Genomic DNA, 26416 nt, shown 5'->3' with positions numbered 1-26416 from the left:
ACCTCAAATAACTAGAAGTCTCTGCAAATGATGCTATTATGGTCTGGATCTGTAAATCCCTCCCCCACCCCGAGAAAAAGGTCATGTATTGAAAGTGTGTCCCCAAAGCAGCACGCTCTTCAGAGGCAGGGCTCGGCTGGAGGAGTGGGGTTATTGGGGCGTGGGCTCAAGGACTGTGTCTGTTCTTGGTCACCTCCTCTCACTCTCTCTGCTTCTTAGCTATTATGAGCTGAGCAGTTTTCCTCTGGCCAACCACATTCTGAACCTCTGGAACTATGAACTGAATAAACGTTTCCCTCTTTAAATTGTTCTTATCAGGTATTTTGGTCACAGCAATGAACACTAACAGATGCTATTCCACATAATCCAGAAATAGCTATATACCCATCATTATTCAGTGAGTTGTTAAAGACACAGTTCTTTCTACAAAGGAACTTTAAGTAGCTATAATATTAGGAACATAACATCAGTGGCCCTACTGTATGTCAGGGCCACTTAGCTTAAATTCAGCCTTATAACTTTTTCGAACTATATTATTTGCTTACAAAATCTAAGTCTTGGTGTTTTTCTAAAACTGTAACACCTTACAAATAAGATCCCTAGACACCTGTACACATTGTAGAGACAGGAACAATGAACAAATCATAAAGTTGATCTTCATAACCAGGCTGGGGACAAAAATGGCAAAGGGCTTTATAAATAAAAGTACTTGGATGGCTGCCGGGCATGGTGGCACACACTTGTAATTCCCGCACTTGGGAGGCTGAGACAGGAGGATTGCACAGGTTCAAAGCCAGCCTCAGCTACTCAGTGAGGCTTTCATCAACTTAGTGAGACCCTGTTTCCAAATAAAATATAGAATAGGTCTGGGAGTATAGCCCAGAGGTAGAAATCCCCCAGGTTCCACCCCCAGTGCCACCAAAATAAAAATAAAAAAATAAATAAAATACTTGGATGGTATCAGGAAACAAAAGGGTAGAAAGGACAAACTAAGAACATAGCTGCGATGACTGTTATGTGCTGTTAATCTCCTGCAGCTTACTTCTGGGGCAACTCCCTGAAGCAAAGCAAGACCACCCGCCCTCCTCTCACCAGATGCTTCTTTTTCCAAGCTCCATGGGTTTAGGCTACATTTGAGCTTACTTTCAACTATGTTTTGAGCTAATTACAAAGAACCCAGAAATGTGGGAACGGACTGGGAATATTGTAGGCTGCTTTAACAAAGCTTAGCACCATCTGCTGAAATATTAAGATGCTTGTTTTAAAACTTGGCTGTCAGAGAAGGAGGCCACAGCACAGACAGTGGGGGAGTTCTCTTTAATAATTACTTCTTGCTTCTCTTTCCTGTACACAAGCAGTATGGCACTAAGCCAAGGTGAACAGTCTAAGATAAAAGACCATCTCTGCTTACCTTCTCCTGGTTCCTGTACTAGCAGGAGAGAACTCTGGGAGCTTCTGTCATCAAAGGAGAAAAGATATGGTCAAAGGATTGTGGTCTGCTTATGTATTTTCAGCAAACAACAAGAGTCATTTAGGGTACCATACAGGGATGTCATTAAACTACTCTTCTGTTGATAATTAGTTGGCAGATAGACATTTAAAGTATACATGGACTTATGGAAGACATCATATAACTATGATTTTACCCTGCTATACAATGCCTCAGTGATTTCGGAATGGTGGGATTTGGGGCTCTCTTTGTGGAGTATATATTTTTCCCTCAAACAGAAGTAGGTAAAGACAATCTTAGGTATGTAGATAATGACTAGGCCAGTGGTCAGAGCTTCCAAGAGTAAGGAAAGCCTTGCATCATCTAACGTCACTGTAAAAAGGCCTCACCATAATACCACCAGCCATCAGAAACTAAACATCTATAGTTCTAAGGCTCTGTACTTAGAGCGATCTATCCATTAGTCTCCTCTGAGTAATAACATTGGCAACAGCAACAATAATAGCAACAAGGCCAGCTACCATCTTTAAGCATGCACCATTATACTAATGATTTATCAGTTATTGTCTTCTGACATTATAAAGTTAGTTACTATTGTCTCATTTTATAGGGAAAAGAAAATGGATGCTTACAAAGATTAAGAGCCTTACCAAAGAACTCATCAACTAAGAATGTGTAGAGCTGGTATTGAAACCAAGCTGCTTACTCCAGAGACAGTCCTTATAATCACAGTGCACAGGGGCAGACTGGTGTCTGCAAACACGAGGGAGTCTCATCATAAGGATATGAGTGAAGCTAAAGAAAACAGTGATCTTACAAAATCTTAACAACATGCTATGGAAAGCCAACACATGGAGTCACAGTAACCAGAGAGAGTCTAGGCAGCAGAGATTCATGGCGCTCCACAGCTATGTGCCACTATTTACTGAGACAGACTCAACTGTACTATTTGGTTGGCTTTCTGCTAACTTGCTTCTGCTCTCTGTAACTGGCCCAAGTCACACACTGGATAGCCTACTAGTCGGCTATTCTTGAGTCAGGAACCAGTGGTCAATTAGCTGAGGCCAGGCACCAAGGGCTGCTGAGAGCCCCACTTCAGCAGGAATTACATAAGAGGCAGCCAAGCATAAAGGAGGCTGCAGGAACAGTGGGTCCCATAGTACTTATGTACTATGGAAAGCAATCCTACATCCTAATGGTATCCAGCTTCTCATTTCTGGCATTTACATAGACTATTTACACCCAGAAAGGGATACAAGATTACTTTCCATTCCCAGCAGTCTATATGTAAGGACCATATAAATGAATATAAAGACCTTTCCTACTAATAAGTGCAAAAAATACCTACAAGGACAGACTGTTAACTTAGGAAAGGTCTTCCTCCTCCTCCTTCATTCTGTGTTTTTTTCAAAGTCTTATTTACAGGAATTAAAATGTGTGTGAGTCCTCATTTCCACTTAACAGGAGCTGGTCATTTTTCATCATTACGTAGAGGGATGGCTCTGAGTTTAGCCCAACCATCTGTCGCCCCTCACAAGCCTGAGGAATCCACAGCAGGACTAGGAGTGTGTGCCAAATCTCTCAAACAGGCTCTCTTGGGGCAGAGATGACCAGTCACCTTCCAACCTGGATGGACAAGACAGCAAAAAGAGACCCATACAGGGCCAGACAGAGCCAGATGTGCGGGTGTGATAGGTCACAACAAAAGCAAAGTTGTCCTCCAGAAAGGAAAGGACTCAGCCCACAAAGATCACTCTCAGAGCTATGATGTTCACACTGGACACAGCCTTCATACTCCAAAGGTGTCTAGAGCAAAAACAGCCAGAAATGCTCTTGTGGAAGCAAGAGCCCATGCAAACAAAAATGAATGATGTAAGCATTGAGTTGCAAAATGAGCAGAAGATCAAGATCAACAGAACTTTATAGTAAATGTGATCTAGCCATTGGAAAGAATATCTAACTTGAAAAAGGACAGGATATTTAAATTTTTTTCCTAAGAAAATTAAGCTCCGCAGTCATAAGTACTAAACATTACTGGATTAGAACCCGACTTTTAACAAATGTATCCAAGTGATACTCAACACCATAATAGTTTTCTTTCTGCAAATCAATTTATAAAGGATGAGAAGAGGGAAAGGATCATGGAAGTAAAGGTATATTTTATAATCTTTTTTATATAAAATGTTATAATCCTGACATTATACTTCACAACTTTATTTTGTACTGAGGATTGAACTCAGGGGATTCTTCCTTCAGGCTACATCCCAGTCCCTTTCATTTTTTATTTTGAAGGAGGCTCTTGCTAAGTTGCTGAGGCTGACCTCAAAACTACAATCTTCCTAGCTCAGTTTCCCAAGTATTGGGATTACAGCCATGTGCCACCACCCTCTTAAATGCGAATTTAACAAACTGATAGATAGGTCAGACATGATAAACATTATCAATCCCAGAATGGACAGATGCCAAAAGGAGGCAAGTTTGATCCCAGGCTCCGCCACTAACTTGCTTTCTCATATCAGCACACTCTTGAACTTGATCTTGAGATTCTTACCTTCTCACCTGTACATGAGCACCTGCTCTATTTCATAAGACACTAAAGGTCAAACTTAAAAACTTTAAAACTACAAGGAAGGTATTCAGCATTTTCATTTCTAATGGCCACATGACTCAAATCTGTTTTATCCAGTTTTTGACAAAACAATGAGCATATTGAGAATGAGTTCCAAAACCCATGTTCAATTCCCCAATTTAAATCTCAGCTGTACCGGGCGTGGTGGCGCATGCTTGTAATCCCCGCACTTGGGAGGCAGAGACAGGAGGATCGCGCAGGTTCGAAGCCAGCCGCGCACGCTGGCTTAGGAGACCCTGTTTCCAAATAAAAATGTAAAAATAGGTCTGGGAGTGTAGCCCGGAGGTAAAAGGGCTTCCAGGAACCCCAGTACCACCAAAAAATAAAAAATAAATAAATCTCAGCTGTGCAAATAAATCTTGGGAACCTACAATCCTGTTTCTCTACCTATTAGAGTGGAACAAAACTCATTTTGTAGAACTATGAGGCCAGGTAAACAGTGGATACTCAATGAAACACTGATTTTCTTCTAATCCCATGGTCCCTTTCAACTAAAACCTCCAGAATTATCTTGATGGCTTACATCAGATTTTATGATATAGTACACACATGCAATGTCTAAAATAAACACAAAACCCAGATTTTCCTAGCACAAAATATACAGAAAATATCCTTGAAAATTTAAAAACTCCTCTATTGTCTCCCAAAGCACACCAGTATAAGCTGAAAGAAACATAAATTTTTAAGGGGTAGGATTTAAAAAATCCTATACCGGTCATATAGGAAATTATTTTCTTAGTAGGCAATTGTAGATCTGTGAATAATTTATTATTATTAAAATAGGTGAAAATCAAGGGTAAGTAAGCCAAACTTCACATAGTCAAGCTTTATCTAAAAAAAAATAAAAGGAACTTGCTAAGTATCACACTCACTGCAAGCATGGAAGCAACGCTTTTCCTTTTATTAATACATATCAAGTATTTAATGCTGAGCCGGGTGTGGTGGTGCACCCTTGTAATTCCAGCATTCAGGAGGCTGAGACCGGAGGATGGCGGTTCGCGGACATCTTCAGCTACTTAGTGAGGCCCGCGGCAACTTAGTGAGACCCTGTTTCAAATTAAAGAATAAAAACTAGGGCAGAAGGTATAGCTCGGAGGTCAAATGCCCCCTGGGTTCCATCCCCAGGCCCTCAAAAAGAAAAAAAAAGAAAAAAAAGATTAATGCCATCACAGAAGATAAGTAATGGTTAAAGATTTACAAGAAAAAAAATTCTCTAGAAAAAATAGCTTTCAGAGTGTATAAATTTTCCAGTGCCTCTGTTTAAAAATTTTGTGAAACAAACATGAATACATTTCAACTCAGAGAATTTTTATTTTGACAAGAACACAAACATACCTATTAAAACCCATCCAGTATCCATGTCCTCAGATTCAGCAGCCTGTACTTCCTGACCACGCTGATCAACAGATTGTCTGTGAGCCTCAAAGGTACCTTCACTCTCAATGGATAAGCACATAAAAATGCCCAAGGGAAAGTAGTAGGCAGCCAAACCCAGGCTGTCCAAGAACTACTCTAAATCAACTTAAAAAGGAAAAACCGGATGGCTATGTCAGCTGCTGTGTTCTGCTGTGTGTTTGCTGTATATTATTTGGCAACAGGAGTGAAGTTATCAAGAGTTCTTAGAAGGAGTCAGAATTTTAAAAAAGCTGAAATGTACAATTTCTTTCTTTTTGATGGGTAGAGAGAGAAAACTTCCTGGCCAACCCATTAAATGGTTTACTGGAAATTGTTTGGACATTATTACCATGTTCTATTTATCTCTATATAGATTTTTCATCTCTCCTAATGACCACAGAAGAGTTTTCCATCAACCTTAAGCTTTTGCAGGGTAACTTTTCAATAAATAACCATTGAAGTATTATGACCTCCATCCTTGATAAAAGTACCCAGAATTAGTTGTAAAGGACCTTAACTTTATTGAGTTCTAATACCCAAATGATACTTGGAGTGTCCGAGCCACTGGAACCAATCTAGGCTGCAAGATGTCCAGGGAAAGTATAGCTCTCAGTGTCCATCCCCTGGGCCTACTGAATTAATTTCTGGACCTAGAAATCACTGTGTTAGTGAGCTTTGGGGTCAAACTTAAGCACATGAAAGTTTGAGAAACACTGCCTGAAAGCATTTCTTCTTGAACTTGAATGTGTTTAAGAATCATTTGAGCAATCTGCAAAATGCAGATCATGGTTCAGTAGTCTGGAGATTGCAGGTATAAAGCACATTCATTTCTAACAAGTTCCTGGGTGATATCAATGCTGTTGATCCATAGACCATACTTAGAATAAAAGGACCTTAGAAACCAGTTCAGTCCTCTTATTCTGTGTACTATAATAATGTATTACCAGTCCAGTTTGGGAACCAACATTATGTGGTGTTGAAGTCCCTTTGGCCATACTGGTAAGTAATCACTGCCTAGGATACTGTGTATTTCGTTTTGGAGAAGCCCATACCTTTCCACTTTAAGTACTCTAATTTACATAATAAGTGCTCTTGGAAAATGTATTTGAGTATTTCCAGGTACTGTTTCAGATAATACTGCTTGGTTTCTAAAATCATGGCCTGGTATCTGGACGTCTGGTTCTAATCACACAGTGAGGGTTCAATATCTTAATTGGAGATCTACGGTCCTAATCACACTGCGAGTGATCAGTCAAGTCAACTGCTTTCTCCTTTACCTGACTTCTTCTCCTGCCAAGTGAAGGCATTTATACCAAGGAATCCACAGGCTTATGTACTCCTGTGGCTACGATAACATACATGACCAATAGGAAACAGTAAAAATAGAAATAGCCCTGACTGCTACTGAGATAAGGACTTTGTATACACAGAAAGCAGTAAGATAACACTCTCCTGTCTCTGGAAGCAGTAAAATAATGATTTGAATCTGAATTCTATTCCACTGGAACCTGCATGCTTTCTGATCTCTTGCAGGTGTGTATACCACAAGACACAGGGGGAATTACCTGGGTGTTAGTCCTAAAATTTAGTCCATATATCATGCTTTAGTTACCAAATAGATGATTCATCAGAAATAATTTACCTAGAAATGGAGAACTCTTTTTTCCATCTTATTTAGAAATGATGAAAGAAGCTAAACATGTATATTCCATCAACCACTGCTCTGTTTCTCCAAAGGTTTTCCTATCTGTAAAATGGAGACACTACGTACCTTTCAGAATCACCATGAAAATTAGCAATAGCCCGTGGGAAATATCCAGTCAGCCTAGTAATTCAGCCATGGTTGAAATTCAACAATGAAAGCCAATATGAACAGTTTTAAAAAATAAAAATCTTATAATGAGGCAAAAAGACATCTGCCCAAACATACCCTAGAGCCCCACAGAAATACTTACCACCCTGATGTTCTTATATGAGTCTCTCTCTTAGGACTTGCATTTCATCAAGAAATGGTGTAAGTCAAAGTATAAATCTGACAGTCATCATAAGATTACCTCAAAAAAGGGGAGCACATTGAAGTCTTAAATTTATAAATATATACCAAACACTATGCACTTGAAACCCTGAGAAATAGAACCAAAGCCATTTCAACTTTACATTTCTGTCATGTTCTGACTGATATATGCTTTTCATAGGATCCATTTCTACACTGTCCAAGAGAAAAGACATAATTAATTGTTCCCATCCTGACTTATGCGAAACACATTCACACTAAGAAGACGATGACATTGTTACTCAAGAAGGATCTCAAGTGCACAGTGAAATTCAGCGGCATGCAGACTAGCCCCTCTTCCTGGAACACTGTGCCTGGAGTCACTTATCAACAGTTTAGGCATTGGTTTCAATCCTAATTCATCCTAAAAATCAAACAAGCAAACCTGAAATGTTAAAGAAACACAGTGCTATGTTTTGGATACAGTTTGTATACTCCATGTGTTCCAAATTTAACCTTCACTGGGAGGTATTAAAAGGCAGACCCAGCCAAGCGTGGTGGTGCACACTTGTAATCCCAGTGCTTGGGAGGCGGAGACAGGAGGATCGCGCAGGTTCGAAGCCAGACACACTGGCTTAAGAGACCCTGTTTCCAAATTAAACTATAAAATAGGTCTGGGAGTGTAGCCTGGAGGTAGAAGGGTTTCCAGGAACTCCAGTACCACCAAAAAAAAAAAAAAAAAAAAAAAAAAAGAATATAAAATAGGGCTGGAGCTGGAGCTCGGAAGTAGAATGCCCTTGGGTTCCATCCCCAGTACTGGAAAAAAAAAAAAAAAAAGGCAGAAACAATCTAACTACAATGTTTAACAGTGAAGAGTTCAGGAAGTGATTAGAATAATTAGACAAGGTCATTAGGATAAAGCCCCATGATTGAATCTTTGTGATTTTGTAAGAGAGGCAATACATACATACACACACACACACACACACACACACACACACACACACTCTCTCTCTCTCTCTCTCTCTCTCTCTCTCTCTCTCTCTCACACACGTTCTGAGCACAGGAACACATAAGGCACTGTGACAGAAAGAGAAATACTAAGCTGAATCCAAAAAGATCCTAAACTAAGGGATTTTCTAATCTAGAAAGCTTAAAAACAAACACATGTATCTGTATCTGATAAATTCCCCTAGCAAAAAAGAAAAAAGAAAAAAAAAACAACCTTGGGCATTTTCTCAAGAGATGAATCTTTAGTAGTCAAACCAACCCGCCTCATTTAAGAGTAAAAATCAGATATTTCTCTCTTGGCCACCATTATTAACCATCACTCTACCCAATATTGATAAAATTCTGAAGCCAGACAGTAAGTCATAGCACTAACTCAAGGATTTACTATAGTCCTTGGACAAGTTCCTTTTTTTGGGGGGTGGGGGAGTACTGGGGATTGAACTCAGGGGCATTCTGCATCTGAGCTAAATCTTCAGCCTTAGAAACAGAGTCTAAACTGCTGAGAGTCCCACTTATTTGAGAAAGCTGCCCTTGAAACTGAGATTCTCCTATCTCAGCCTCCCAAGTACTGGATTGCAGGCATGTACCACTACACCCAATAGGTTTTTGGGTTTTTTTTAACCTATTAAAGTCTCATGTATTTTTTCCCTCTGTAGAACAGAGATTACTAGAGTGTCTCTTCTGTATATTACATGAGCTACATACAAAGTGCTTCACAAGGATCCTGACCCAATGCCAGATGTAGATTTAAGTTTTCTGGGTAAAGACTGGAGCAGGACTGGTCAAGCATGGGCTTCCAGGCTTCCTACAGCCTGACAAGACAACCAAGGTGGAGGAGGAAAAGGCAGAAAAGGAACATCTCAGATTTTCTATACTCTCTTCAGTTAACGCCAGCCCCTGAACCAATATGTCCCTGGCCTTAGCTGAAAGTCCCCTCTCTTATGGAACATGTCTGGGATTCACCCTAGAGTCAATGATCAAAATCCAGGGTGAGTCTGGAACATCTCTGTCAATCAGCTCCAAAGAAAGTCTTCATACCTCCCCCAATTAAAGCAAAGTTACTATTGAAAAAGGGTGTGATTAGAGAAGAACTATTCTACCTGATGTAGTAACAGGTTCAAGCTGTCTGGTCAAACAAATTACCATCTGTCAATCAATCACCATTTGAAAGGCTGCTCTAAAAATATCTTTATATAGCTATCTAAAATCTCATCAAATTATAATAATGACTTCTCATAAGCTTTGCTAGATACCCAAAATCATACTTTTAGTATATATTTTATATTACCGTTTATAATAAAATTACCCAAACCCTATAAGATTCCCAAATTATTTTCTGCCCAAAAGGTAAAGCAACATACCTCAATTCAACTCTATCAATAACCCATTATAAATAAGTCTTGTACATGAGAACAATCTCTACCAGCCTTTAAAATAATGGTGAGACCATCAAACTATTCAGCTACCAGCAAAATATACAATATATTCATTTTCTTATTTGCACTGAGTCAATGGCTGCAATATAGAAAGGCAAGCAGGTGTTTGGCTACTTACCAACTCTGAGCCCACCTACTCTTCTGTACAATGGGGACTATTTGGAACACCCTGGCTCATAGGTTACCCTAAGAGTCAGTGAGAAAAACATATGCAAAAGCACACTATAAATCCTAAAGCCGCGTGGTTATTAAATACACAAAGACACACACACTCCTCTCACAAAACGATATTCCAAGGAAAAGTACAGGCGCTATAAAAAAAAAAAAAAGTGGAACAGTCCCTTCATCTGCGCTGCTGTTTCTAAAGTGTCAGGCATTAAACTGGAGCCAAGATTCTCTAAGAAGCTTCTGTAGAAAAAACATGAATCAGTGTGCACGAGATTGTATCTGTGAATCTTTATCACACCTGCACATGCAGATTATCTTGCAAAAGTCCCTAAATATTCAAGAGCAGCAAACAAGAAGTAAACACAAAAGAAAAAAGAAAATTCCCGAGAAAATAGCATAATATTTTGGGATGAGCTGCATTCAAGTCAGCATGGGAAGCACTGAGAAAGAAAGGAACAGTAGCTGTTCTCTCTGCACACAGCAGTCACAGCCATCCTGGCTTCCACAAAACAGCAAGGTGTTTTAAGAAACTCTGATCAACACAGCATGCTGATGATCCTATTGTACACTTGGTTTGGCTCAGGATCGCCCAATCGAATTTGCTAACACAGTCGACTCCAGAAAAATCACCCATTAAAAACAGTCCAAATACACACTCTAAATGTGCATAAGGCCTTTTGTGATCTCCGCTGGAGCTTATAGTATCTAACAGCTGCAACTGTGACTGTTCTAGCTAATTGCTCTCAGCAACAAAAATAAACAATCGCTCCAGGAAGAAGAAGACTGTATCCGCCAAATATTAATGAATTTTTTAACAGTCAGAAATTTCAAATCTTGGCTTCAAAGCCTCGCTACTGAAAAAAGTCTCAGAAAACAAATAGGGCTGAGGAGGCCCAAAAGTAAGTTCATACTTTGTACTTAATTTTCCCCCATCACACCACCAGCCTCCACTGCACCCCCAAAAGGAATAAGAAATGTGCCTTGCGTCTGGAAGAATTTAAGCAATCTGAGATATTTTAACTCATGTATAACTTTTAACATATGGGGGAAAAGAGTCGCACTGATTGGAGCTATTTTTAAAGTGCAGCTCTATCATAAAAATAGACATTTACTCATAAGGATGCTTGAATAGAGAACAAGCCCAATCTACGTCTCTTTGTTAAGAAAGGGGTGAAAAAAGGCTGCCGTGCTTTCTGGAGAGCCGTTGATGGTCCGCTCGTGATGTCATGGCAGCATCCAGGTGCACTCTAACGAGCGTCTTTCAGCCTCTCAATCCTTTCTAAAAGTGCCATTAGCTACTTCTCCAGGCACATGCAATAAGGAGCCAGTGTTTACTCAGACTCTTGCAAGGAAGACTATCACTGCAATCAGAGACCCAAGGAAAAAGGAAAAAAATTACTCACCCACAATTGGGTTCAGCATTGTCCTCTCCTCCTCGTCCCCATTAGGGAAGGAAGCATTTTCCTTGGCTAAGAGAAGAAAGAGGTAGTTGACTTATTGGTACCCTCTGTCCAAAAAGAGAAAAAGTAGCGTTGTATTTCTCCTCTCCCCACCCCGGAAGCCTCTCCCCACCCTGCTGAACAGGAAGCTTGCTGCCAATGCCCACCCAAGGAGGTAGCAGTCATCTTGGGCATCATCATCCCAAACTGAGGTTTGGAGAGATCACCCCAGTTACTGGACTTCTAATTTGTCTTCAGCCTTCATACAAGCCTGGAGGAATGAAGTTGCAAAGGGAAATTATGGAGAATTATCAACTTTTATTCCTCCCTCTCATAAGGTCAGCAATTATCTATACAATAAAAACCAGGTGATAGCTTTCATTTGGCATGCCTTGAAACAAAATCAGAACATATTATGTCATGTCTTTGGATTTTTTTCCATACACTAAGGAACAACAACAAAAAGCAGGGAGGGCAGAATATCTTTATAAAAAAAATTGAATGTTTAAAAAATATATGGAGCTGGGCGTGGTGGCGCACGCTTGTAATTCCTGTGCTTGGGAGGCGGAGACAGGAGGATCACGCAGGTTTGAAGTCAGCCATGCTGGTTTAAGAGACTCTGTTTCCAAATTTTAAAAATATGAAAAATAGGTTTGGGAGTGTAGCCTGGAGGTAGAAGGGCTTCCAGGAATTCAAGTACCATAAATAAATAAATAAATAAATAAATAAATAAATAAATAAATAAATAAATAAATAAATAAATAAAAGTATATGGAAGCCGGGTCTGGTGGTGCACGCTTGTAATCCCAGCATTTGGGAGGCTGAGACAGAAGGATCGCAGTTCGCAAAACAACCTCAGCTACTTAGTGAGGCCTTCGGCAACTCGGTGAGACCTTGTTTCAAAATAAAGAATAAAAAATCGTCTGGGGGTGTTGCTCAGAGATAGAATGCCCCTGGGTTCCATCCTCAGTACCACAAAATTAAAAAAACAAAACAAAAAAATAAAAGTATATGGAAACCAGGCCCAGTGGCAGATGCCTGTAATCTCAGTACTTGGGAGGCTGAGAAAGGAGGATCACAGGTTCAAAGCCAGCCTCAGCAACTCAGTGAGGCTCCCATCAGCTCAGCAAGACCATGTTTCAAAAAAAAAAAAAAATTAGGGTCATAGGTATGTAGCTCAGAAGTAGAATGCCCCTGGTTTCAGTCCTCAGCATCATAAAAAAGTATAAGAAAAAATATATATGAATACAATTTTAGAAAAAAGTGACAGAGGCAAAAGATGTTTTAAAAATCCCTTTATCAGCCGGGTATGGTGGCGCACGCTTGTAATCCCTGCATTTGGGAGGTGGAGACAGGAGGATGGCACAGGTTTGAAGCTAGCCACACTGGCTTAAGAGACCCTGTTTCCAAATTTTAAAAAGTATAAAAATAGGTCTGGGAGTGTAGCCCAGACGTAGAAGGGTTTCCAGGAACCCCAGTACCACCAAAAAAAAAAAAAAATCCCTTTTTCAGGAGAGGACTGATAGGAACATTTATTTTGGGACATAAATTACTATAGTGGCTATGTTATTGATTACACTTATTCACAAGACTGATAAATGATACTAAAGGCATCACAATAATATACTGCATGCATTTACCTGTGTTCAACTTCTAGATGTCATGTGAGATCTTCTGTGGCAGTTCAGAAATTTGACTCCACAAAAAAAGTTTATGAAAGTCAATTCAGTGTATGTTTTAGAATTTCAGTGATAGTGAAGGGCAAGGTTGATAGACAGGAGAGCCAGGTCCCACATTAGCAGGGTCTAATATCTCTGGGTCTGCCTTAGACATCTGCAAAATAAGGTGCATAACTAGACCCCTGGAATGTCTTCCAGCTCCAAACAGAGTGAAAACCTGACATAAATCTTCAGCCTAGGAATAGCCCAGTGACTTATGCAGAGTAGGCACCAGATAGACATTTAGTGAGAGAATCTCTGAACAAAGCATGTGTTTAAAGCAAACCTTCCATGGCTAATTGGATGATGTGTGCATGTATGTCTCTACCATCTTGTACTCCATTAAGATGTATGACTACAATGCACCAATAAAATTAACCAAAAAAAAAACCAAAGCTTCCCACCCTGTGTGCCATGGTGTGCAATTTTGCCTGGGTGTGGATAGGGGTATGTCAAGATATAACTCCCTTTAGGACAAAGGGCCAGAACATGAAAAAACTGGAAAAGTACAATGTTTTAAATGACTAGTATTACAGCAAAAAGTAGATCTTTTATGTTTTGAGCTAAACCTACAAAAAAATTTTCATCAGACTTTGTTTAGAAAAGACAAAGGATGTTTCCCTTATCATTTGGTATTCAGATCATCTAATTTTAATCGAGAAAAAAAGGAGTTGCAATTTACTTGAAGAAACAAAGAGTCCTTCCTTGTGCAATGTATGGATGTGAGATAGGCACTTCTCTAATAATAACCCCTGAGAAACAGAATAATTTTATATATAGTTGGGTACACACAGAACACAAAGCAGCAATCATTCTCAAGAGATAAAAATTGCTGATGAACATTTATTAAAGTAACAACTACAATTTCTGGTTCATCTTTATGGCAAGAGCTATTTAACCTTTCTGATAGTAAGTCAGGGATTTTTTTTTGTTTGAACACCTGCATTATTTCTAGTAATTATTACTACCTACAACTTTGCAAGATCACTTTTAATATTTTTTTGAGAAAGAGGATCTATATAACATGCATAGAGAAGTATGGGTGTTAACTTCTGACACAGTCTCCATGGTGTTTCTTGATATGCTGGTTCTAATTCAGGGTCCAAGAAATGAAAGCATCTTTTAGATGCCTACGCACCTCTAGTTATAAATCATGACTCTTCACTCCCATCTTCAGTGCCAGTTGCTATGCCCTCAACGCCTTTGCAATGAAAAAGCCTACAATCTAGACATCAAAGCTACCTTGCCACCTGTGCTTCATTCATTCCCAAGGGTGAGTTGCCTTGAAGGTAGCTGCTGGTCTTGTCTTCTATAAGGTCCATGGATGGGCTGGTTGCTCCTGAAACACATATTCAACTATACAGGAATGATTGTCAGAAGCAATGTACCATAAAAAGTAGTATTAGAGATAGTGTGTGGCTACCAACAAGCTGTATGTCCAATGGCCCTACAGGAAGCTCTTTTGGAGAATTGTTTTTCTTGTGGTTCTTTATTAAAAAGGAAGGTATGGCTATTAAACAAACCTCCACATAATAAGTAGGTACAAACCTGTCAAACTAAAACCTCATGTTGGAAATAACCTGAGAAACATTTGGATTTTGTGGGGTTTTTTTCCCCCTCACCTATGATAAAAGTGATATGGATAAGAAAATGTAAATTATATTGTCGACAAAAGAATGAACCAGGTACTATGGTGCTAGAAGAAGTATAAATGCTTAGAGAGGACATCTTTATTAACTTAAGTCACTCAGTTTTGAAGTTATGTACTCTGAGAAATAAATTCAGTCCAGCATTCTATTTCCAGGGAGATTCTGCTTTCTGGTCTTTTTGCACATACTGGACAACATACTCCAAATAAATATCTCTTTGTGAAGAAAGCACTGTCCTTGCTAACAAGTTCAATGCAACTACCAAGATCACATATAATCTACAGGGCCAAATATTTCAGTGTTGCAGTAGAAACAGGCAAAAACAAAACAAAACAAAAAACAAGATCCAAGTTTCATCATAGACTCAAAATTCTGAGATTTGACTAATCATGTTCACAATAATGTTTGACAAATTCATAGTCCAAGTCAAATGTGACTTAACTGCCAAAAAAAAATTACATATGTACAGAGGCTTGCCCATGTCTGATCACAGGGGCCTCCTTTGAACTCCCTGCCCCAACATCTTTAAAATGCCACCTAATCTTAATAACTAGGTCAATTGCTACTACTTTTAAATGGCTTTCATTAAGAGCCAAACTTTTCCTCCCATTTTGTAAAAATGTATTTTGTTCACAGCACTCCTATTTTTCCTTTTGCTGTAGTTTTTTGTAGATGTAGAGTAAGCAATCTTCTGGACTGCAAATGACAGGATCTGTGACAACAGAGGCATATTTTCCACACACTTAGGTCTGCACAAGTATTTTATCTCATTCATATCTGGCAGGTTTCTGTAAGATACTTATCTGAAGAAGTAACATTGACAAGTGTTTCTGAGGATTAGCTTCATCATAGTCCTACACTAAACCTTTATTTATTTTAACTAAAAACAAATGAGTTTGAGTCTCTGATTTTAAGTTGAGTAGAAACAGTTAAGCATCCTATTAATATTCAGGTATCTTACCGTGCACTTTGCTAATTGTCACTCTATATACATCTATAGAAAGCAAAGATTCAGTCAAATACCTCAGTTGACTGCAATGTCTTATTGTGTGTTGATAATTATTTTTTCAGAAAGGATTTGGACAATTTAGGATGAGGGCACCAGAAGTTCCAGTCAAGGATAATGATGTGTTGAAAATTACACAAATGAGCTAATAATTAACCTGAGAAAGAAAAAAAAGAGCAGAGCAGGTCCACTTCTGTGAATTTTAACTGGGCTTATCAAAATTAGAGCAACTTAGCATGATGGCTGCCTCTGGCCTGTTACAGTACTGATGGCTCTGAAGGCATGATCAGTGGCTTGCCTGTCCTCCCTCCTTCTAGGTCATCTTTTCCAAGTGAAAATGACATCTTCTCCCATTTATAAACCCAGGGCACAGCACATTAGATAAATAACCAATATCCCCATGTTGATCAACCTGAAAGTACTGTTGCTAACTTGTATGAAGCAGAATTCTGGAAAGGTTAATTTCTGTAAGATCCATCTTACGTTGACATCCAATATCACCTCTATTATTAGTGGTATAGATGCTTAATCCCTCCAATGTAAAGGAAAATGAACCAATCTGAGAATTTTCAGAGGAAGATCATGTAAGGAGAAGAATAATGGGCTGTCCAGTGCAATGATATATAAGCTCATCAGCCAAATAATTCTGTTATAATTTATCAGTGTTTCTGTTTCCTTCCACTGTTCGAGGATCCAATATGGTATAAAAGGCATAAAGGAGCAAAACTGCCTCTTTTTTTTCCCTTCAACCTAATAAAAAGTATATGTGTACTACTGTGAAAGTACATTAAGAGATCCAGATATTAAAATTCCAACATACTTGTTATTAAAATAGATGTGTTTTCTTTCTTCCTGGGTAACCCCTGTAAGTAGTTGCAAGTTTCCACTGTAATTTATTTTTGATCCTCTTATAAATCTTGCAATCTATTTTTAAAAAGGAATAACACTTTTCCTCTGCTCAGATTAAAATAATGCAAAACAATGTTAAGATTAAGACTTTGTTAGCCACTCCATGAACTGCAATACCCCTCAGAAGATTTGCAAGCATATATAAAGAAGAGATTCTAGAGGGGGGGGTGGATATAATTTCTCAAAATATCAGCAGTTCCACAAGCCTCCTTTACTAAGAATTTTTCACTATCTTCTCAAATATAAAAGAACTACTGACATGAAAACCAGTCAAAATAATGATAAAGCACACGTGAGGAAAGAGGGGAGGGAAGGATGTTCCAACGTCACAAAATTAGAGTATTAAATTCATTTAATAAAAAAGGACTACGGAGATTTGAGATTAACTGCATGTTGAAAAAAAAAAGGATGCATCTTCTCATTCAATTATGTTCTGGAATACTAGATTGCAAATTCATGACAATTACTTTTAAGCATGGCTTTTACCAAAGTAAGTTGGCAATCAAATTAAAAGAAGCCATTTAGTATGTTTTTTTTTAAAAAAAAGAACTTCATTATTACACCCAATTTTCATAAGTTCTAAAGAATCATAATTCTTGCATAAAATACCAGCAGGAATTTTTTAAATTTTTCACACACCTGTCTTTTTAGCGTGTACTGCAGGAATTGAACATGTAAGTGAAATACAGGGTTGGTATAGTTTCTGATTTATATGCATGTGAACGCATGTGTGTACACACCAACACTAACCTAGCAGAAACTGAGTTTTTGATTGGAGAGAAGAGTCTCTTGACAATATACCAGCTATGCAACAAAAAGTTTCACACACCATCACTTAATCCCATGGGTGAATTAAATCTTGCTGGTGGAAGCAGAATAAGTTTAACATCTTTCTATTGTTTTTTTCTTTAGCTCAAGTAAACGAGCAAGGGCAATTCCCATTTGTGCAAAAGGCTGAAGGTTAAATCAAAGCTATAGAATGATATCAGCATTTGATTTCCCAAACTTACAAGTAGCCAATGAAAGTGCATGCTCCCATAAGAATTACTCACTTAGTAATAATATTCGAACCCTAACTAATCAGAAGGTGTCATTCAGTGGAGTTTTTTTTTTTTTTTTTTTTTTTGCACATTCTACTTCAATTAACTTGTCTTTTGGAATTTTTTAGATAACACTGCTTTCAACCAAGCCTCTGAGGGAATCTCTTTTAACTCAAGAGAGTAAGTTTATTTTTTTATACTGAGCATAAGAGCTCCCCCCGCCCCAAATGTGTATAAAGACCTACTCACCACACTGTTCTTTCCCTTCAACTTTGTTTATTGATGTACTGAACATGAAAAAGTACAAAGAATCCAAACACAAAAGAAAACATGTACAGCCTCTTAAATACTCAACAGAATATATTTTCTATTCCAACAGATGTGAATTAAGTCATACTGTACAACTTCAAATAAATACCAGCCTTACATTTTATTAAGTGCTCTGATAAACACTGTAAAGTGAAGCACAATTTGCATGCCCTCTCATCAATGCCTTGGTTTGCTACAGTAGTATAGGAAAGAAGCACATAGCTGCTGTTTTCCCATGAGGGAAACCTTATTTTTTTTTAAGTATATACACATATTTTATTTTTTTTTTATTTTTTTAAACGCAGAAGGTTAACTCTGACAATCTAAATGCACCTAAGGATATGAGAGAGTGCTAAGCCAATTGATTTCTGAATAGCATTGAGTGGGTCAGCATGAAAACTCGCTTATTCACTTCAGCACGCGCCTCACAGTATATGTACTGTACTCTACTGAAAAGTTTTATAACTACAATTTTAAATAATAAAAAATAAAAACTCAAAGCAACCGCAAAGATAATGTACAACTATGTTATGCATAGCACGCTGCCTGTTCTAAGGGGAAGCATGTGAGCATCTCAGTTTATACAAAAAGCAGGACGTAACTATATGGTTCTCAGTGCATCCTGATGAAGGCAACTTCTGCCTTCAGCTTCTTTGAAAATTTATTATAAGCTAGATGCTAATCAGAAAATATTTTGTATTTTTTTAAAATTTCTTTCATACATGGTAAAGACTTATTTTATTATTTCCCCAAATAGTGGTTTAAGCATCATACAAAGTTAAATTTCAATAGCATACAGATATTTATGATTTTTGTATGAAAAATGTAAGGAAATTTGTTCAAAACCTATGGTTATACTCATTTTTCTTTTTTTTTTACCACAAACATATTTATAAACGAAAATGTAGCATCACCATAAACAGCTGAAGCTAGACTATCTACAGACAAAATTAGCAACGAATCTGATGCACTGTAAATTCAAGTCCTCAGGACAACAAAAGTGATTAAGCAAGACCTCAAGTAACAATGTTAATGCCATTTACAAAGGAAAAAACTGATACAAAAACATTCAAAACCTGAACATCACTTGGCATGTAAGGGAAAAAAAAAATCAAATTAGCTGAAAGGTTCATAAACACAAGGTCTTATTTACATTACACAAAGCTCAGGTGTTAGCCTTAAACGTAACTTTCAAAATACCTTCAAATATATCCAACTCAGGTCACTTTTGCCGATTTGCTGCAGTACAAATCATGTGCAACATCTTTTTGTTCCTTAAGACAAAACAATTCTTCAAACAATACTGCAAGTACATCACTAAACACCATGAGCTCTATCTGAAGGGATTTCTTTAGGAAGAACAGATTTTTCCCCCATCTCTTGGTAATTTAAATTTCTTGCCTGCTCTTATATATTCTTTTGTAAATTTTTTTATTTGTTTCAAAATCACAAATCAATGTGAGCCACCTATCACATAATAACCAGGATGATCAGACGCGCCACTGGTGATTACAAAAACGAAACCAGCAGTGTTTCCCTCATTGATTCCATTCCTTTCATACAAAGATCTCAAAAGTATTTTCTACATCATAAATCTTTCTAAATTTTCCAACCACTGCAAATTTCCTGGTAAATTTTAAAAGCTCACTAGGTGTCATATGAAGAGATTTCTCAAAGTATTCAAGTCAAAATATTTGTTCCAGGACCAGTAAAAAGTTTCTCCAAATTTTCTTTTTTATAAAAATAGATGCTTTTTTTAAACCCACATCAAAGAGGCTCTTATCTCTTTGGCAAGGTACTGCTTTACGAAAAGTTCTCCAGTATTCTTACAATAAGCGTTTATAATGTAGCCCCCCCCTTCCCCAACCCAAATCATAATTACAAAATAAATACTGTTTGTAACTTCATAAATAAAAATGTAAACTTCAAAATACTTTTCTTAGACATAACAGCAATGCTTCAAATGTAAACCCAACACAAAGCTAATCAGAAAAAGGAAAAAAAAGGGGGGAAAAAAGACACAACCAACTAAAGAATTACAACACAAAGCCTCAATATTTACTCACAGGTTCAAGGCAGTTATGTAAAAAGAAAAGAAATGTCTTCCCTTAGCTGAAACACTTTAAAAGGTCCACCTTCTTCAAAGAAGGCAATAGAATGCAATGTGACAGGTAAAAACCCTGTACCTCTTGTCCATATTCAAACATAAAAGATATTTAAGAAGTTTTAATTCAAATACTAGCAATAAAAAATCTCACATATTTCTTAGGATGCTAAGTAGTTGTTTTATCCCCATCTCAACACTGACTTACAAAGACATTTACTAATGTATAAAGTTTCTCTTAACTTGCCTTTGTTGTATAGTTTTCATATATAAATGGACTGAGGACAAGAGCTCATTAGGCTTTGTGCGTTTTGTTTGTCTTAAAGGAGACCTGCAGTACTCTGTCTCCCAGACGGTATCCATTGAGGCTAGCTATCGCCATGGCGGCCTCATCATAGTTTGTCATAGTCACAAATCCAAAACCTTTGCATTTATTGGTGTTAAAGTCACGGATGACCTTCACGTTGGTGACAGCTCCAAAAGGCCCAAACATTTGCCACAGGATACTCTCATCTGCATCAGGAGCCAGGTTGTACACAAATATACACCACCCTGTTCCAGGGTGCCCAGGGATATTAATTCCAGCCAAACTGGTCATTCCGTCAATGGTCATTGGAGAAAACCTACTAAACAAAACAGGACACATACAAACACACACACACACAAAATAGAAACAGAGGTTGGTTAAAGCCATAGATTTACTTCTTTTTACCTGTGCATCTCCAAGAATTTTAGCAATTCTCCTCCCCCAACAGACATAGACAGCTGTTTCATGTTTCAACCCAGAACTACCTACATGTGGCTTGCAGTGACATGCTGCACTGTGAAGGAATTAAGAAGTTATGAAATGGCTCTTATTGGCTGCACTGAATAATATTATCTACAATGGTAAAGAAATATACTTAAAACTGGTTCATAAATTAAGTAGGAGTGGAGGGAGCAAAACCAACACATACATAAACATGCTATAATGTCACAATACATATTAAACAAATAATGAGTTTCTTAAAAACCGGGTGGCATCCAGTGGCATAAAAATATTCCAAGAGTCAACCATGCCTCAGAAAACAGTTTTTCATTAGATTGTACATGCAAAATAAAACCCAACACAACTTAGGAGGGTGGAAAATATCACTCCCAAAATAAAAAAATTAATTGTGGGAAGGGAGTATGAGTATCATGAACCTCTATCATTACCTCTTTACTCCATAAGCCATATTGAGCAGATTGTCCAACCTGCAAAACATTTAGCAAACTTCAGTTTTTAATGTTTCCCCTTGGTGTTTCAGAAAGCTGGGCTCATTACTGCCACCTTCCAAGGGGATATCTGTACATTAATTATGTGTGAAGTCTCAAAACATTGGGTCTTTTCACAATTCTGACAAAATGGGTACCCACTGCCATCCTAGCTCTTCTGGTAGATAAAACTCATCTCTAAATGGGTCAGTGCAGGGGAAATGGTCTTCATTTCAGAGTCTACTCAGTGAAAAGATATGAGGCTGTAGAACATTAACATTCAGGTTTTCACAAGGCAAATTCCAAGTGTTTAACCTGTACCCCATGGACATTATACTATTATAAAACTACTACTTTTAATTTTCACAACCCCATGTTTTTCCTGAGGATACCAAGGCACACAGAGAATAAATAACATGTCCACGACCACAGGGCTAGTAAAAACTATGGCAGTAAGGTAGGGAGTATTCAGGATAAGGAGGAACATTAGACGGAGGAGAAACCCCAGTGGAGTGATGAAGAGAGTTTATTGGAGGGTGGAGGCAGGGAGAAAGAATTAAGGAAGGAAAACTTCTACTGATGTTATGTACATATGTAAAATTAGCAATGCAGATCTCAGTACCATGTATGAGAGAAGGGAACAGGGGAAATGTTGTGTGCATATATGTCCCTATCACTCTAAATTACATTATGATGTGAGAAAAAGTATAAAAAAGATGGCATTAATTTTTGAACTCTGATATTTACTGAATTCTTTAAATTTCCCTTTTTCTCCCAACATTGAGAATTTTTTTTTATCTTTTGGAGTCAGAGGTATAATTATAGGTAGAAAGAACCTTACAGACCACCTTGGCTAACACTCCTATTTCTCAAGTATGTTAAGCTATGATTCAGAGAAGAAAAGAAGAAAAATATAATACTGTAATAAGCAGAGGCTCAGATTCTGAGCCTGATGCTGTATCACACTGTGGTATAGAAAGTGCAGCACTGCTATTTTAAAGTCAGGCAAGAGACAAATCAGCTCAAACTACTTTTATTTATTTATTTATTTTGTGTGGTACTGGGATAGAACCCAGCGGGAATTCTACCTCTGAGCTACACTCTTGAGCACTTAAAACATTTAAAAGTGATTAGAATATAGTTCATCTTTTCCCCATCATATCAATTTGATTCATTTTGTAGTATCAGTTTCAGAAAAACTATAATGATGTCTCAAGTCTTTAGGTTTTTGTTTTGAGGAGGTTGCATGTGTTTTCTTGTTTGTTTGTTTGTTTGGTACTGGTGACTGAAACCAGGAGTACTCTACCTCTGAGCTAGAACATGAGCTATTTTTATTTTGAAACAGGGTCTTGTGAAGTTGCTGAGGCTGGTCTTGAACCTGCGATCCTCCTCTCTCAGCTTCCCAAGTACTTGGATTACAAGTGTGTGCCACAGTGCCCAGCTAGGAGGTAGCATATCTTACTCCCTAGCCATAGAGCCGCTCTCAACTGCCACAATGCGCAGTGCTCTATATGAACTATGTCAGGTCAGGGGCATGATATTTTTCTTTCTTTTAACACCTGTAAAATAGGACTTAAGAAAAATAATCAAACTTTCTGTCTAACCTGCAGTACAAACTAGATCAAACATGAGTAAGCAGCTCCTTTTAGTTTTATAAATGCCAAAACATCTTTTCTGGTATTTTAAAACAGGAAGAATAATATTGTATCTGCACACCCCTTCTCCTAATCTCCACTGGGCAAAAATAAAAAGGGATTACTGAGCTGGTGTGATGCAAAGGTAAGGAAATAGAACAAGTCACAATGACAAAGCCTCCTCCACTGTCTGTCTTGTCCTGCTACTCTCTCAATATACCAGTGAGCACAGAGGACAGTCCTCGATCACTGCAGATTTATAATCAATATCTAGTGACTGAATAAAGAGAGTAGGGTTGCCAGGTTATCTCCAGCTACTTAATCTACGGTGAAATCTAGCAGGAGGACCAGTGAGGAGAGCATGTTTGTACTTGCACATGCATAAAGAGATATGTGTAAGAGCTTTGTGTTAAACACAGGTGAGGACTATAGGCAAAGACACTGTCCCTTATACTTAATAATAAAGGTCACAAATACCATAAAAAGGCTGAATGCAAATTGTTATCACCAACTAGAAAGCTGTCTGATACAGAAAACATCATTTAACTGCTAGAATGATCAATACAAAAGGCAGCTGGTGTGTGATACTTGTAGAACAGAAAACAGTACATTGCAGTCTCTGTCCATAGTGCTGAACGGCTAGCATTCAGAGGCACCTTATGGAGTCACTCAAAAGAGAGTTGCTCCATTTACATCTATGAACTTTCCAGGCTGGGACTGTCAACCTATCATCCACTTAAGATAGCAACCAAAAACCCAAAGAATCATTTCTGAAAAAGTTTTCAGTATTTTTAAGACAGGATAGAAACCAAACCTGCCCCAGAAGTGTATAGAAGACCTCTCAATTCTCCTCCTCCATCTCATTCCTGGAACCTCTGGGAAGGATATCTAGGCTTTTTATATTAGGCTCTCTGAGGACGCTCCCAGTGGGCCTCATATTGTCATATCTATAAAGTCCTATACGGCACCACGATCTTCACTGAACTCTTTATACTCATCTCTCATTTAAGGAAAAATTCAGTCCTGTGGAATTAAAAGCAAGTCACTACCATTCTGTGTTCTCCTACTCCCCCACCAAGGAGTGTGGGGAAGAACATCTGATCCAGGAGAGAGGGCCCAGGCACTGCTGAAAGCCTCTGCCTACACACAGCGGAACCTAGTCTTCCTGGCTCTCTCAGTTGTTATGTATCCACACTTCCTATGGGAGATCAGGGCAGGTGGCGGGTGCATCACGTCAGCATCCTGCAGCTCAAGCCCAGTAGCAGCTAGTAAACTATACATTAGTGAGTTATCAGAGACAATGGTGTGATTCCCTGGGCACAAGGGCTGCTATTATTCGCTACAATCACATCTTTTCTGGGTCTGTCCACAGCTCAAGGACATCTTTCATATGTGGTCTTTTTGTGTGTTTTTGATACTGGGAATTGAACCCTGTGGTACTCTACCACTAGGCTACACCCCTGGCCCTTTTTATGTTTGAAATAGGTCTAAGTTACTGCACACTGGGACTGAACTTTAAATTGTCCTGTCTCCACCTCCCAAATACTGGAATTACGGGCATGCACCACTGCACCAAAGAGACCCTGTTTCCAAATAAAAAAAATATATAAAATAGGTCTGGGAGTGTAGCCCGGAGGTTGAAGGGCTTTCAGGAATCTCAGTACCTCCACCAAAAAAAAAAAAAAATGAAAGTCAACTTTTAAGTGGAGATCAAGCGAGTAGCCACCAGAATGACTAGAGGGAGGGAAAGTTTCATTATGACATATTACACACACTATGGAAAAATATTAAAGAGCCCACTGAAGACATTTTTACTATTTAAAATCTTTATCATTTATATTTAATAGCTTCACTGTATCCAATGCCTGTGTACATTCCCCAGGTATCCCTGAGGAAGACTGAGAGGTCTCAGAAGGGACAGGTGACCACTGGGTACTTCCATCTGTCCTTAAGCTGGGTATAAGCCACTTTACAAATTACATGTTAAGTGGATTTGGAAGAGTAGATTGGATAATCTCACTTTAATTAAAATAATTTCACTTAAAGAAAAAGTAGCTTAAAAAAGATTCCCATGGGTGGGGTGAGAGAAAAATAAAGTTGATGACATTAGTAAGAAAAACTCTAAGAAAAGGGGGAGCCAATTATTTTCTGATCCTAGTATAAGCCCTATTTAAAGGATTTGACATACAATAATGCAACATGACTCAGAGGAAATCAGAAAATTCAAAATTCTCGATATTAGCATTTCATGGATCTTGATTTAAAGTTATTTTAATAAAATTAGGTAATGAAAAATAAAGCAAGCTAGCATGGAAATCAGTAATACGTTTGATATATTATGTATTTTATCTTTATCCTCTAGTGCTTGTAATTTAATGACTATCACAGCACAATCGTGTGTGTGTGTGTGTGTGTGTGTGTGTGTGTGTGTAATTTATAAAAAATACATACTGGATGCACTGTATTTTTATTTAATTAATTTTGTGGTGCTAGGAATTAAACCTAGGGGCATTCTACCTCTGAGCTATACCCCCGTCCTATTTTTATTATTATTTTGAAACAGGGTGTTATTAAGTTGCATAGGGCCTCAGGAGGTTGCTAAGGCTGTCCTTAAACCTGTGATCCTCATGTTTCAGCCTCCAATGTACTAAGATTACAGGCGTGCACCACCTTGGCAGACTACAGTGGAAGTATTCTACAGTCATGTTTTTATCAATAGGAATACAACTTATTATTAGGCAATATTTTAAACAGAGCCATATATTAGGTGGAGCATTCCTATGTCAAAGCTAGGTGAAATAAAAATAAACTACCTGCCTAATTTTCCAGAAATTTAGCTGATGAGACTATGGGAGGGCCTATATTTAAGTAAAAAGGGAAAATGGAAATTAAAGTCAGAAATAAATATATGAAAAAGACTATTAATAAGAACTCAGAGCCCTAAAAACAATTATCAAAACCTCTCCAAAACGCTAGGCATTTTATTTGAATCTAACCAAATGAAGAGCATCATTTTCCTACCCAATGAGATGGTATCATCTGTCTCGTAAGAATGAGAAAAATTACTCAAGAGTCTTGAAACTAGCTTATCCCAAAAGAATTAATTCTTTTCAAGAGAAAAGAATGTGAAAATTTTCAGCTTAAAGTTTAATTCAGATGTCATGTCCAAGAAAATACTTAAGGAGCTTAAATTTCATTATCCATTCAAATAAGAACTTGTTTTATTTTGAAAACTACAGTCAATTAAATGAGCATATTAGGTCAACATGCTCATATGAAAATAATCCCGT

The 26416-nt window shown here is 38.0% G+C and overlaps 1 protein-coding gene across 7 annotated transcripts in view; it reads right to left on the bottom strand.

Annotated features, from left to right (window-relative positions):
• Positions 1–20551: 20551 nt before the first annotated feature.
• The window catches only part of ELAVL2 (ELAV like RNA binding protein 2), a gene marked incomplete at both ends in the record, with an annotated part of 131877 nt that continues 126012 nt past the window's right edge, over positions 20552–26416 (bottom strand). For 3 of the 7 annotated variants that reach the window (XM_080708591.1, XM_080708587.1, XM_080708585.1), the window contains 2 exons: positions 20552–20882; positions 21454–21492. In XM_080708591.1, coding sequence (XP_080564717.1) covers positions 20552–20882; positions 21454–21492 — 370 coding nt within the window. The remainder of the gene's footprint in view (positions 20883–21453; positions 21493–26416) is intronic. The other 4 variants (XM_080708586.1, XM_080708588.1, XM_080708589.1 and 1 more) reach the window with 3 other exon arrangements.

The sequence above is a fragment of the Muscardinus avellanarius genome (assembly GCF_963383645.1).
Source record: "Muscardinus avellanarius genome assembly, chromosome: 13".
In the NCBI taxonomy this organism is placed as follows: domain Eukaryota; kingdom Metazoa; phylum Chordata; class Mammalia; order Rodentia; family Gliridae; genus Muscardinus; species Muscardinus avellanarius.
Note: the sequence above shows the minus strand (reverse complement) of the source record. Positions and strands in the feature narration are given on the sequence as shown.